Genomic DNA, 14,503 nt, shown 5'->3' with positions numbered 1-14,503 from the left:
AAATTAAATAAATACAATTATTTATTTATTTATTTATTTATTTATTTATTTATTTATTTATTTATTTATTTATTTATTTATTTATTTGTTATAGGAAGCAGAGAAGGAGAGAAGAAATCTGTGCTCTTCTTATGAGAAGAAAATTCTTAACGAAAGAATTTCTGCTAATAAAACCATAGGCAAAACTATCGTTAAATTACTAGTATGCTGCTGCTGCTGTTGCTGCTGCTGCTGTTGCTGCTGCTGCTGTTGCTGCTGCTGCTGTTGCTGTTGCTGCTGCTGTTGCTGATAATGTTGCTGTGCTGCTGCTGACTATTCTGTCTCTGCTGTATCAAGCATTATGCTGTACGTAGGTAGCTGATTGTGTGTTGTCTATTGGCTATTGGTAATGTTTGCATGCTGCTTCTGCTGCTGCTGTTGCTGCTGCTGTTGCTGTTGCTGCTGCTGCTCAGGCAGCACAAGAAGAAGCAGAGATGCTACAGCAGGGAAGGAAGAGACAAGAAGACGAGCATGAGGCATTAGTACAAGTTGTCCATGAGGCAGACAATAAACGATTCAGTGCTATTCTTGTCCGTACTCTATTAACAAATAAATAAATGAAAAAAGCTGCTGCTGCTGCTGCTGCTGCTGGTGCTGCTGTTGGTGCTGTCGTTATTGTTGTTGCTGCTCCTGCTGCTGCTTCTTCTTCTGAGGCAGAACTGTGCCCTTCTTAATGAATAAGCAATTATTTACTTATTTATTGTATTTATAATTAATTAATTAATTAATTTATTTATTTATTTATTTATTTATGCAGGAGAAGTTGCATGCAATAGAAATGCAAAATCGTTTGTTACATAAGAGAGAAGAATTTTGGCATAAATTAACAAAGGTAAAAAAAAAGAGAAAAAAAAAAATAATTTTTTTTTTCTTTTTTTTTCTTCTTTTTTTCTTCTCTTTTTTTGTTATTAAATGTATAATTATATATTATTTATTATTTATTAATTTATTTTTCTTATTTGTTTATCTATTTAGGCATTATCTACTCAATTAACTAAACCGTCAGAGTGTATACAACAATCTATACAAGATTTATGGGCACAACTTATAGGATCTAAGGCATTAATAGAGACAAATAAATTAATTAATAATTTATTTATTACCCCTAATAATTTATTATTAATTAATAAACATAATATACATCAAGAAGAAGGAGATAATACTACAAGAATATCATTCACAAGACAGACTAGTAGTGCAGCTGCATCTGCAGCAGCAGCAAATGCACCAGCAGCAGCAGCAAAGCCAGCTGGTCGCCTGTTGTCCAGATTCACCAGCAGAAATCAGAGCAGCACAGCAGCAGCAGCAGCAGCAGCAGCAGCAGCAGGAACAGCAGGAGGAGGAACAACGACAAGGACTACTGCCAAGACGCGCGGTGCTTGTCCTGCTCCGCAGGGACGTACGTCTCGAAGTACAGGCGCCGCAACAGCTGCCTCTAATACTGCAGCAGCAGCAGCAGCAGCAGCAGCAGCAACAGCAACAGCAGCAACAGCAGCAACAGCAGCAGCAGCAGCAGCAGATATGTGGAGTGCGGATGATTCCTTCACTCGCTGTTTGCAAGAGATTTGCTCCCATAGTGAAGAAGCAGCAGACTGCAGCAGCAGCAACAGCAGCAGCAACAGCAGCAGCAGCAGCAGCAGCAAAGGGAGGTCAGCTACTGAACCTCATGATGCCTCTAGTGAATCCGATGAAGGAGAAGAAGGAGAAGAAGGAGAAGAAGGAAAAAAAGAAGAAAAAAAAAGAAGAAATAAATTACCTAATGATTGGCTATATATCCTTAAATTAATGACACAAGAGGCAACAGCATTACTAAGAAAACACAAAGAAATTAAAGAAAAAGAAGTAAGCAAGGAACAGCAGCAGCAGCACCAGCTGCAGCAGCAGCAGCTGCAGCAGCTGCAGCAGCAGCAGCAGCAGCAACTATCTATATCTATATTCTTAGCTTGTTGCTATTCTCCTTTGTCTCCTCTTTATTCCTCTTTATTCATCAGCAATTAAGAGGCAACTACGGGGCCCCTACGGGGCCCCTTGCTTTATAATTTATAATAAATAAATAAATAAATAAATAAATAAATAAATAAATAAATAAATAAATAAATAAATAAATAAATAATAAATAAAATATATATTTATTTTATTTATACAAATATATTTTTTTTCTTTTTTTTTTCTGCGTTTTTTGTTGCAGATTGAGGAGTTGAAGAAAGAGAGAGAAGGACAGATGGAGAAAAATAAAAAGGCAAGAAAAAAAAAAAAATAAATAAATAAATATAAATAAGAATAATAATAATGTTATTCTTTATATTTATTCTTCTTAATTATATTATTTATTTATTTATTTATTTATTTATTTATTTATTTATTTATTTATTTTTTGCCTGCAGCTAACGATGCAACTGACGGATATTCAAGTTCAATGCAAATCGTTAAGAGAGCAGCACGAGTTTCTGCAGCAACAGGTCCTTATTTATTTATTTATTTATTTAATTTATTTATTTATTTATTTTATATTCTTGTTTATTTATTTAAATATTAATCATAATAATAGCAACATAAATAATACATAATATAAAGAAAATTGGGGTTTTTTTGTGTACCTTTGCTGCTAGTGCTGCTGCTAGTGCTGCTGTCTTTTTTTTTTTCCTGCTTGTGTGCATGCAGCACCAATTGGCTCTTGAGGCATTAAATAGAGCGCATGCAGAGAGAGCAAATACAGAGAAAATAAAAAAAGAAATAGAGGAAGAATTACAGATAAAAATATCTAATATTCGTCTTAGCGAGAAAGAAGCAAAAAAAATTATTTCTGCTGTTGCTATGCATGCAGCAAATGTACCTTATATACAAACTTTATGTAATTCTTTCTTAACTGCAGCACCAATAACAGCAGCAGAAGCAGCAGCAGCAGCAGCAGCAGCTGTTGCTGCTGGTGCTGGTGCTAAGGGAGAGAGCTACGAAGAGACGCAGAGCTATACTGATGCATGCGCGAACAGCAGCTCTGCTGCTAATGACATTAAGGAGGAAAGCAACATAAAGAAAAAGGAAGAAAAAGAAGAAAAAGAAGAAAAAGAAGAAAAAGAAGAAAAAGAAGAAAAAAGGAAGGAAAATACATTATGCCCGATGCATAGAGAGGAAATACGACGAGCATTTAGACGTCATCGTCTATCTGCTGCTGCTGCTGCTGCTGCTGCTGCTGCTGCTGCTGCTGCTTCTGCCTCCCCCTCTCCTTCTCCTCCACAGACGCAACGTCTAACCTCGAGGTTTGCTACAAAAGTCCAAGGAAAAGACAGCAGCAGAAGCAGCAACTACAGCAGCAACTGCAGCACCAGCAGGGAGGATACTGAGCTTCCCCTCTCTCCTCCGCAGCAGAGAAGACCTCCGAGTGTACGTCGACCTCAGGTAGATGTTGCTGCTGCTAATGGTGCAGTTAGTCCTACTCTTCCTTCCCCGCTGCAGGGCGAGCAGCAGAGGCAGCAGCTGCAGCAGCAGCAGCAGCAGCGGGAGGGAGGGTCTGGATACCTGCAACGAGGACCAAACACTTCAGCAGCAGCAGGAGCAGCAGCAGCAGCAGCAGGAGCAGCAGGAGCAAGTCCAATGACGTCTCCTGCCTCATGGAATGAAGGTCAAGGGTCTACAGAGGATGTAGACAGCAGCAGCAGCAGGAGCAGCAGCCGCATCAACAGCAGCAGCGGCAACAGCAGCACATCTTTCTGCCCAGAAGAATTAAGTCGTGTATCTAGTACTGCCCTCCCTACCCCTCGCTCTCCCCCTCGTGCTGCACTAGCTCCTCTTGTTTCTCCTTCTCGTCTTGTGCAGGCTCTGCGCATGCAGGCCACACCAGCAGCGGCCCCAAGCTGGCGCAGCAACAGCAGCAACGGCAGTGGTGGCAGCAGCAGCGGCAGCGGAGGCAGCAGCAGCAGCAACTACAGCGGGAGGAGCAGCATGGAGAAGACGATGCAACCTCAGAAGCAGCAGCAGCAACAAGAACAATTAAATAAAAAAGAGCAGCAAATAGACAAACTAAGAGAAAGCAAGACAGAGGGTACAGCAGCAGACGTCCTATTGAGCAGCAGACGACCGAGCACAGCAAGGGCGAAAGAATCCTTCGCAGCAGCAGCAGCAACAGCAGCAGCAGCAACAGCAGCAGCAGCAGCAGATGACACTGTCGAGCAGCAGAAGGGTGGAGGTAACTGTATAGAGGAGAAGAACAAGAGGGAAGAAGAGGAGAAGATTACTACTAGCCGCAAGCAGCAGAGCAGAGCAGCAGCAGAAAAGGCATGGGAAACATTTGTTGCAGAGTACAGACACCCGAATCGTGTGCTGCAGCAGCCTGTCTTCTCTCCTAGCAGCAAACGCATGCAGGCATGGCAGGAGAGAGGGGGGACGCATAGCAGCAGCAGCGGCAGCAGCAGCGGTGGCAGCAGCAGCAGGGAGACCATACAGTCTACCCTATCTCCTCAGGGCGTAGAGGAAGGAGAGGCAGCAGTAGCAGCAGCATTACTGCGTCTGCAACACCAGCAGAAGCACCATCACCTGCTGCAGCAGCACCAGCAGCAGAAACAGCAGCAGCAGCAGCAACAGCAGCAGCAGCAGCAGCAGCGAGGGGCTGTCCTATACCCAGAAACACGGGAGTCAACAGATAGCGGACTCGAAGAAGTTCTGCACTTAGAGCGTCAGTTGTATGAGGAGGAGGAAGGAGGGGAATTCCCTCCTATAGAGTCCGAGGAGCATGCAGCAGCAGAAGCAGCAGCAGCAGCAGCAGAAGAAGAGGAGGAAGAAGAAGAAGAAGTTGATGAATTGTATGGTGCTGATGATTCTTATCAACTTGGGCTCTCTGCCTCGGCATTCCTTAGACGTCTAGGTACCCAACTAGAGAACCGTATGCGGGTTACGTCTAAGAAACCATCAGCATTGAATTGAGACTTTTGCAGGGTAATACATGATTAAATATGTATATTTATTCATTAATTAGTTATTTATTCTATTTATTTGTTTATCTATTCAAAAAAAAAGAAAGAAAACACGAAAAAATTAAGAAAATTCGTACCTAGGGAGGCCAGGACGAGGCATGGGTGCTGAGCAATGGAGGAATTGAATGAATTGTTTTTAAATATATTTTTATTTTATTTATAAAATATTTTATTTATAAAATAAAAATAATTAATTGCTGTGGTGTACAGGCAGCGAAAAAAGAGAAGGCAACAGTGTGTAGTTAATACAATTCTGCGTAGATATTAATTTCTGTTGTTTCTCTTTTTCTTTTTTCTTGTTTAAATTGAATAATACTTTGTTTCCCGTCTCTGCGTCATTAGACGGACAAAAAAGTATTTTAATTGTTTTAACTTTTGTTTTTAATCTTTTCCCCTTAATTCTCTTTGCCTTTTGTGCATGCACGAGTAGGCGGTTGTATAGAATCTATATAAAAGAGGAGTAAGAACTCCTGACCTAACTGCTCTACTGAACTGCCAATGAGTTAGAGTATATTTATTAATATTCTTCTTTATAGTTAGTTGCAAAAGTGCAAAAAAAACAACGAAAATTTAGGAGGTTGCTCCTCTGCATGCAGCAGCGCCTCCACGTAACAACAACCTGCGTTGTAATTGGCAGACGAAGGCAGAGAGCGGCGAGGTATCGTCTGTTAATTAGTAATTTAATGCATATTTCTCTTACTTTCCTGAATATAATTGGGAATAATGACTTATAATATATATTAAAGCCAATTTATTCCTAAAAAAATATTATTTATGCTGAAATATTGCGTGTCGGGGAGAGCTGTGGCTGGTCCAATGGTCGGCAGCGCGGGGAGGGAGGGCAGCGCTACTTTTCTTATATCGGTTAATTCTCAACAAAAAGGGTTAAATAAGCCATAAAATATTCATTGAAGACACTAGTTCCTTTAAAAGAAAGAATAATGCCTAGACTTGGGCATACTCGACAAATTGCTGCATGCAGTTTGCTGCTGTAAGCTTCGGGTGGTGCGTAGAGGGGTCCTCCGTCTGGCTTTTTTTGTGGTTGTCTTCTTGCATAATTTTGGGGCAATTCTTCATTTAATTCTCAGTTTAGCCCATTTACTTTGGTGTTTTGTTTTGTTTGTCTGTTTCTATATTTAAGGGAAGTCCCTTTGATGCATTTAACCCCTCATTTCCGCCGCTTTTCTTCTGCATGAGCTGGAGCGCAACGGCGTCAACAACGCCAACGGATGGTGTGAATATCAGTAAATAGTGACAACAAAGAGCTCTACAAGAGCACGCATTAAGTAAAACGTCGTTTATTCTTCATTTTTTGCTTCTAGGGCATTTGTGGCCTAGGCTGTACGCGTACGGATCCCAGGGAAAAGCTCACCCAACGCGTCGCCCGAAGGCTTCAGCTCGCGATTTTTCTTCTCTGTTCTTCAGTTTTGTTTTGCTTGTCCACGTTACGGAACATAATAATTAAGTACGAATAGTAATAACGCAGAAAAAACAACAGCAACACCATCAAGAGTATACGAGAGTACCCAAGGCCCGCAAGAAGTAAACGCGCAGCAGCACGAGAGAGAGGCAGCAGCAGGAAGAGCACCAGGAGTATCAGTAGGCAACGGCCAAAGGAGGACGGGCCAGCAATAGAAAGATCAGCAGAATTGCCAGTAGGCAACACTGGCAGCAGCAAAGGGCAGCAACAGAAAGAGCAGCAGCAGCAGAATCAGTAGCAGCGCCATCAGCAACTACGACAGCAATAACAACACGATACTATTATCAGGAGAAGAAGCAGGGAGCAACGACAACAGCTGAAGCAACTCAGAGCACCCGTCCATTAGTAGCAACATCAGCATCAGCATCAACAGCATTAACAGCAGCAGCAGCAACAGCAGCAGCAGCAGCAAGAGGAGGTGTGAATAAGAAGTAGTAATACTATTAAAGATGGCTACTGGAGGACCTCTAGACGAGCGTTGGTTATTTGAGAGTGAAGAATTAAAACCAACAGCCATCGATCCACGCAAACATCTCCATTATATCGAAATCTCCGAAAATGGACTTGTAGCTACTTTTGTTGGTAGAGGGGAGTACACGGATGTGGGGGTAAGGGTTTAGGGTTTAGGGTTTAGGGTTTAGGGTTTAGGGTTTAGAAGACGGTGTTTATGTTGGTTTGGAGTTAGGGTATAATGTGTAGGGTTGAGCAGTTATTGTTTTATGTTTGGGGTTTATTTATTTCCCCTTCCCTTCCTTTGTTTCGTCTTTTTTTGTTGTATTTATTTCTTTTATTTATAGGCTGTACAGGCAGATAAGCCTTTGCCTCGACGCTGCTCAGTCGCATATTTTGAAGTAAAAGTCTTAGAAGCGTCAAGTTCTCGCGCTGCTGTTTGTATCGGCCTGTCGCCGTCTTCTGCTCTTCTCAACAGACCCCCAGGACTGGACGCAGGGTCTGTTTACTTCCTCCTTTCTCTCTAGACTTCTTTACTTTCTTCTTTCTCTTTGTTATTTTTATTGTACCTATTCGTCTTATTGTTCTTATTGTCCTTATTATGCTCGTTGCTTTCCTTGTTCTTGACGTGTGCAGGTCAGTGGGTTACCGCGGGGAAGACGGCTATCAGCAGAGCCGCCATGCGATAGTAGAGGCTGCTGCTTATGAGGCCTTTGGTCCTCCTTTTGGTCGTGGGGATATAGTAGGATGCGGCATCATTAATTCTTCTCAAGGAGTATTTTTTACTAAAAATGGGGCTTTCTTGGGGCATGCAAGCAAAGCCTCCCCTGTTGCAGATTTATATCCTACTGCTAGCCTCAAACATACGGGAAATTCTATTCGAATGAACTTCTCGGGACCCTTCATCTTCAACCTCCGCCTCCTCCTCCACGTCCGTTGAGCTGTCTGCACACCCAAAAATGCACCACTAAATTTCCCCCCAGTGTATACACCATAGAAACGGACAAGAAGCAAGCAGCACTTCAAAATACAAATGCACACAATCCACACTTACTTACAGTATACGATTTACGTGTTTGAACATTTAGTCACATTCCTGCTCACCGAGATCTGTTTGGGACCAGGAAATTAGGGTTTAGGGTTTAGGGTTTAGGGTATGTGGCTGCAGCGTCAGCTGATGGAGGAACGGCAGCTAATCCGACAGGAGCAGCTGCCACCCGAAGCCCTTACTTCGCTTGTCCGCTCGTATTTGCTACACAGCGGCTTCGAGAGAACCCTCAAAGCGTTCAATGAGGCTGTGGGGAAACCAAAAGGCAAACGTCCGTCCAAACCCCAAACAATAAAATCTAAACCCTAGCTTTGTCCTATTATCCCCTGCTTAAGTAATGAGGCCTTGTTGGGGAGAATGGCGTAGATGGGGTTAACCGGAAGGTTTGCAATGAAGACATACCAGAGGAGTTGAGGGATTAGGGTTTTCTTGCATTTTTTTATTGTGGCGTTTTCGTGCTTTCTTTGTAATACAGAAAAAAGACATAAGCAAGGCAACGCCCCAGTCAACGCAGTTTCTTCGAGCCTCAAAGACAGCCCCAGGAGCAAGAATAACAGCAGCAGCTGCAACAATAACAACCATAGCAACACCACCAATAACAACCACAGCAACAGCAACGGCAGCAGCAACAACAACAGCAACAGCAGCAGAGAAAACAGCAGCAGTGTTATCAATCCAAGCAATGGCAGAGAAGACAAAGACGATGAAAAGAATGCAGGAGAGACAAAAGAGGCAGCAGAAACAGCCGTAGCAGCAGAGGGAGAAGAAACCACGCCATTGGCGTCAGCATACCAAAGCAGTGATGAGGTAAGGAATATTAATGTTTCCTTGTTCTTTGCTTCTCTTTTAATTCTTTTTATATAAGGGTTTATAGTTTGTTGGCGCAGTGTTCTCAACTCTTATTGCCTGCTCTAATGCCGCTTTCCTCATCTACGTTTGTTAAGGGTGGCTTGTATTAAGTGTGGGCCTTGTTTGATGCTATCAGGAAGGAGAAAAAGAAGAAAGAGAATGCATATTAACGGTGTGGCCACCTGCAGTGCCACAGCGACTATCTGCATCTTTAACACAGCGGTCATGTAAGGAGGGAAATTTTCGTTCTTTTTCTGTTTGTGTGTTTCCTTTGCTTCCTATTCCTTTCTCTTCTTAGCATGCATCTTGCATTTTGCATCCTCGTGCCTTCTTGCATCCAGCCGTTTCCATTCTTTTTCTTGTTCCTTTCGCTTTTCTTGTGTACACAGCTGAATTTTTGCCTTCCTTTCCACTTAGCATTAATTCAAGTATAGTGGAGGAGTCGGATGCTGCTGCCGCTCGTTTTTCTGCTGCGATTCTGCTGTAGTGGTCATGCAGGCAATAATGGAGGGCAACATTCCTGAGGCCGTTTCTCTTTTGAATGTTCATTTTCCTCTTGTAATGGCCCCTTCTCATGTACGAAAAAGTGCAACACCACATTAGCAAGGAGAAAAACAAAAGGACGGGAAAGTGCTTTACTGTGCATATATGTATGCATGCAGCGTGTGCATAAACGTGATTTCGTGCAGACAGCGAGCGTTGTCTCATTGCCTATGGCCACCATATGTTTTGTTTGTATTTATCCGTGTAATCGGTGTTGCTTCCTTACTGCACAAGTAAATGGACCTGAGGTTTTGGTGGGCACGTGAGGTTAAGCTGACGCTAGGACGGAGAGCAATTAAGTGGTTGATGTATTTTTTGTCGAATTCTAAGTCAACTAAATAGTCAAGGAGATAAATAATTAATGATTTAATTAGTAATAGTGTCCATGGATAGTGAATTAATTACGTAATATGTGGATAAATGCGATACGGCGATGACACCTTCCGTGGCGTAGACACCAAATCGTCGTTTCTCTGCTTACCCAAGGCATTAACCAATTGGCACATTTATTTGTAATGCAGTTTAGTCAGTATAATTAACTAAATTAATTGATTAATCGAACGCGTGTGTACCTGCAGGACGACGCCTGCTCGTTGGCCCGCGTGTTGCTGTTGAGTCAGGAAGTTGTGGAGGCTTTGAGGCCTCCAAAGAAGGATTTGAAGAGTGCCATTTCGTGCATGAAGCAAAATATATCCCCTTTAATGCGGGAAGTTTCTCCTCTTCTTCAAAAAGTAGCCAGTGTACGCGGAGCTGTGGCGGGGGCATATCCGGCGAGAGAGAACGGGCTGCAATCTCTCACGATAACCCCTAGTTCCTAGACCCTAATCCGTAGAACGTAAACTCGTCAAGCACAACATGAAAAGGAAGAGATCTAACAGACGGATCAACCGCCACAGACGCAGAGGGAACACACGGCAAACAGACAGAGGGGCACAAACAGGCAACGAGACACCCTGTAGAGACCCAAGAGATACAATGTACCATTTAGAGGGAGACAGCAACATGAAACTGTCGTCGAAGCGAATAAAGAATACAAGCCTATCAGTGCAGTTTACAAAAATAACGCAAAAAGCAAAAAAGGCTGTGCGGGGTGTGGGGTTTGTATCTTGTGCATTCCGTTTACAATACCGCCTGCTTAGTTTGATTTAGGGCGTTTAGGTTTCTATCTTCGTTCCATGCTTTTGCTTCGTTGCATTCTTTGCTGTAATGTAGGTGCTTGAAGGAAACAAGGAGGCAACTGCAGTTCCTTCTTGTGCGTATCTCTGTGTGAATGTTTTCAAGCATTATCTTTTGATTGTTTAATTTACAATTAGCTTTTTATTATTTGCATCTTTATTGCAGGAATGTTTGGGCATCTTGGCTTACGAAGATCCAACGGACAGTCCCGTGGCCCACGTCTTCCACTTAAGCAGACGTTCTTTAACGGCAACGGCAGTCAACCGGAGCATCTTAAGTAATTCTTTATAGCCTTTTAAATTTAAATATCCAAATAGACATATTCGTCATGTTTATATATATGTTGCTAAGCATCCTCTCAATGCGTCATATTTGTGTTAAAATGCAGAAAAACATCTACATGTTGCGGTATGGTCGCCCTTAGAGTTGCTCGTCCGCCACCTTGTAGTTTGCAGGTAAGGAAGGTGCAAAAATGTTGTTGTTAAAAAGGGTCATTAAAATGATTCATTAATTAGTATCAAGATGGGAATGGCTCTGAGTTTGTTTTCTAGTGCGTAGAAGGGTCTTTGCGTAGCCTCAATCCATGCAGCAGACGTTTATTGGTTTTGTTAACAATCTTCGGAAGGAAATCTAAGACAAAGTCCCCGTGGGAAAGACGAATATTTTTAACAAATGCATTTTGCTTTATTATTGTTACTTTGTCTTGTTTTGCTCTATTGTAATAACAATTTCTTCCTTATTTGCTTGCCGTTTTTTGTGTTTGCTGTTCCCATGCCGCTGTTTGCATGTTTATTATAATCGATTTCTCACCTTATTTGGTGGAATGTTTTCTATTTATTCAATATTTGTTTATTTAGTTATTTAATTTTTATTTATTTACTTATATATTATTGATCGTGTGCTGTGCGGCCTACAGACAGGTGCTACGCACTCTGGGAGGATCTCGCGGCCCAATACCTTCGTCCCGGGAGTTTGCTTATCCTTTGCCGCTAAGACAGACAATAGAAGCATTAGAAGCAGAATTACTTTAGTGCACTTGTCTCCACTATTATATTCTCTCTTTTGCAGTATCTAATGCATTTCCTCACGTATTGTTTGTCGGTACACCATAAGGCTTTCTCCATTAAACAAAAAGGAGTTACTTTTCTCTTCGCCGGCGTTGAAAGATACACGATGAAAGATACATACAAAACAGGGAAACACGGCACATAGCTGGTTGTTCTCTTCTTAGCTCTACCTTTATCCCTACCCCGCAATCTTCGCCCAAGAGCTGTGTAGTAGAAATATTTAACAACTATTTCGACTTAGTTCTCCGAATTGTATTTAAATTCCGTATACACATGAGAAGCAACTGTGTTTGTCCTCAACATATGGGAGTTGGTGTAGCATCCCGCAAGCACAAGCGCGTGGGATGGTTGTGTAGTACTGTGGGCGTAACTAGTTTATGCCGTAGAAGTTTATGTAGAGTTTTGGCTCATAAGCCTTGTCGTTGCCTTTTAGCATCAATATGCCTTTGTTTTACGTAATGACTTAGTGATTTTATTGAGTGTTTAGCGGGGAAAATGTGTCGCAGCACGAGAATTCGTGCAGGCGTGGTGGTTGTGAGGAGGTGCACAGGTGCGGTACAACTGGGGCGGGAAAATGGGGGTATTTTATTATATTCCTCTAGAAATACAAAGTATGTAGAGAATACTAGTAAAATACAAAACATATTACTACTTTTTACCTAGGCAAATTAAGCAATCAGGCACTCGTTAACAGACTGGGGACACTCACACGACGGTTGCCGCTGCGACCAGGGCCGGGCGCAGACCTGGGGCGCATGCGGCCAATCCTTGGGTTTGTTCTTTCGAGATTACTACATTAAATTACCCAGACAAATCCTTAGTTGGGATAAATCGAAATATATAAAAAGACGGCCAAACGTAACCGTACGTTTGCCGGTTCCCCCCTGCATTTGAATGGTTATATAGCAGACCGTCGCGGGGGTTGTTTCCGTTGGCGCCCAAAGTTGCAAACTGCAACTGGGGAGAGTTGGTTTGGATTTAAAATTTGTTTTTCTAATTAAATTGTCTTTTTTACTTTCCTTTTAGAACAGAAGGTTGTAGGGAAATCCCCCTCTCCCTACTTGCAGATCGTGTTTGCGTGCACTGTCTGTCGCGGCTCGGTTTCACGTGCACGATGAAGTTCTTGTGGCTTTTGCAACTATGCTGCTGCATTTACTTAGCTCTAGCAGCAGCTTCTCCCTCCAAAGCGAGCAAAGTATCTTCTGGTGCCGTTAAAGAGGGCAGTAACAGCCCTTTACTTGATGAATCCGGCAGGTCTAACGCAAAGGCGCGGGTGTCGGCAGCAGGAGGACCTCGAGTTGTCTCGAGGGAGAAAATCACAAAAAAAGAAATTCTTGGCCTCTTAGGAGGAGTTGCTGTCGTCTTTATCTTCTTATTTATTGGCCTTTTTATCCGACGACGCATGCACAAAGAAGATGCCAAAGTTGCACATGACGTGGTTCGTTCCCATCAATTCCCTCTCTTACCTCCCCCGGTAGACCCCTCCTTCCCTATTTAGATAATTGGGGCTGGATAGCATATGCATGCAGCTTTACATTTAGTCGCTAAATTCCCAACACTACACTACAGGAAAAATAAATCCTAAATCCTAAACCCTAAACCCCACAATAGACCACAGTACACCACAACTAGGGTTTAGGGTTTTCTTTGCGGTTTGCCTGCAGGAGTTGGATTATGCGTCATTTATGGATGTATGTTTCTTAAGGAAATATAAAGCAGCAAAACATAAACAAAGATAAATAAGACAAGAAATAGATAATTATATAATTATAATTATGTGCTTCTTCTTGCTTGCTTGTTAAGGTTTCTGTTCTTATGAATCTTTGAGCCTTATACAGAGAGAAGTGCGTCGGCATAAACCCTAAACCCTAAACCCTAAACCCTACAACCCTTATATTCCTTAATCCCTAAACCACCGTAATTAATGCTAAACCCTAAACCCTTAAGTCCCTTCTTCCTGCAGCTAAACCCTAATAATTTAGGGGTCTGGATGTTTCTTCTTCTGCCTCTTACCTGTTAATCGCAAGAAAGTAAGTCCCCAACTTGTTGCCTGTTCCTGCTAGAAAAAGAAACAAAATTGAGGGTTTAGGGTTTAGGGTTTAGGGTTTAGGGGGTTATATAGGTTTTTACCGTGTGACTACAAGCGCGTATGCTACATGCAGCAGCAGCATCTCCTTTTGCATTGAGGTGTATAGGCAGGTATAAATATAAATATATAATTATATAAACCCTAATAAAGGGGGAATAAATAGTTATAAATATCCATGGGGGGCAACAGATAGTGAGCATTATCTCTTGATTTCCTCCTCCTGCCTCTCTTGCAGCAGCAGCTGCTGCTGCTGCTGCTGCTGCTGCTGACTGGGTTGTATATCCAGCTGCTGCTGCTGCTGCTGCTGCTGCTGGGGGAAAACAGGAAGTATGTATTTAAATTGTAATAAGAGGAAGAAAAGAAAGAAAAAAAAAACACAAATAGATAAACGTTAAGGACAGCCTTTTTTTTTGCTTTTGTTTGTTCCTTATACGGATTATTTTCCTTGGTTAATTATATTAATTAATTAATTAATTAATTAACTAATTATTTTTTTATTTATATTATATTTATTATTCCTTATTTTGTTTAATTTATTAGTTTGTCTGTATAATTAATACAGCTTGTGTGTCTTTCTTCCCTTTTTTCTTTTTTTATATATAATTAACATATAAATATATATTATTAACAATTAATAAATATATTAATTAAATATAATTCTTTTTATCTATTTATTTTATTGCTATTTTATACAAACAATTCTTTTATTAAAGAACAAAAAGCAAAAAAAAGGAAGAAAAACGTCATTAATTACTTGCTGCATGCAGGTAGTAAGGAGAAAATTTGCATGCATGC

At 41.6% G+C, this 14,503-nt stretch overlaps 4 protein-coding genes across 4 annotated transcripts; 3 read left to right on the top strand and 1 right to left on the bottom strand.

Annotated features, from left to right (window-relative positions):
* Positions 1 to 817: 817 nt before the first annotated feature.
* EMWEY_00044250 (hypothetical protein, conserved) lies at positions 818 to 4,956 on the top strand (the record flags this gene model as incomplete). The annotated part of the gene is made up of 3 exons (XM_013482925.1): positions 818 to 871; positions 1,435 to 1,881; positions 2,701 to 4,956. The coding sequence occupies 3 exons, from the start codon at positions 818 to 820 to the stop codon at positions 4,954 to 4,956; spliced, it is 2,757 nt and encodes a 918-aa protein (XP_013338379.1).
* A 1,979-nt stretch (positions 4,957 to 6,935) lies between these two features.
* On the top strand, positions 6,936 to 10,194 carry EMWEY_00044240 (SPRY domain-containing protein, putative; the record flags this gene model as incomplete). Its single annotated transcript, XM_013482924.1, has 8 exons — positions 6,936 to 7,094; positions 7,284 to 7,435; positions 7,573 to 7,678; positions 8,105 to 8,255; positions 8,460 to 8,791; positions 8,970 to 9,060; positions 9,321 to 9,409; positions 9,997 to 10,194. The coding sequence occupies 8 exons, from the start codon at positions 6,936 to 6,938 to the stop codon at positions 10,192 to 10,194; spliced, it is 1,278 nt and encodes a 425-aa protein (XP_013338378.1).
* A 3-nt stretch (positions 10,195 to 10,197) lies between these two features.
* Positions 10,198 to 10,824, bottom strand: EMWEY_00044230 (hypothetical protein; the record flags this gene model as incomplete). The annotated part of the gene is made up of 2 exons (XM_013482923.1): positions 10,198 to 10,414; positions 10,742 to 10,824. The coding sequence occupies 2 exons, from the start codon at positions 10,822 to 10,824 to the stop codon at positions 10,198 to 10,200; spliced, it is 300 nt and encodes a 99-aa protein (XP_013338377.1).
* Positions 10,825 to 12,193: 1,369 nt separating this feature from the next.
* On the top strand, positions 12,194 to 13,756 carry EMWEY_00044220 (hypothetical protein; the record flags this gene model as incomplete). Its single annotated transcript, XM_013482922.1, has 5 exons — positions 12,194 to 12,199; positions 12,529 to 12,589; positions 12,780 to 13,093; positions 13,284 to 13,310; positions 13,742 to 13,756. 5 exons carry the CDS (start codon positions 12,194 to 12,196, stop codon positions 13,754 to 13,756), a joined length of 423 nt encoding a protein of 140 aa, XP_013338376.1.
* Positions 13,757 to 14,503: the final 747 nt, after the last annotated feature.

This window comes from Eimeria maxima, genomic scaffold, assembly GCF_000499605.1.
Source record: "Eimeria maxima Weybridge genomic scaffold, Emw_scaff844, whole genome shotgun sequence".
In the NCBI taxonomy this organism is placed as follows: domain Eukaryota; phylum Apicomplexa; class Conoidasida; order Eucoccidiorida; family Eimeriidae; genus Eimeria; species Eimeria maxima.
The sequence above is the reverse complement of the archived record's forward strand: the minus strand, read 5'-3'. Positions and strand labels throughout refer to the sequence as shown.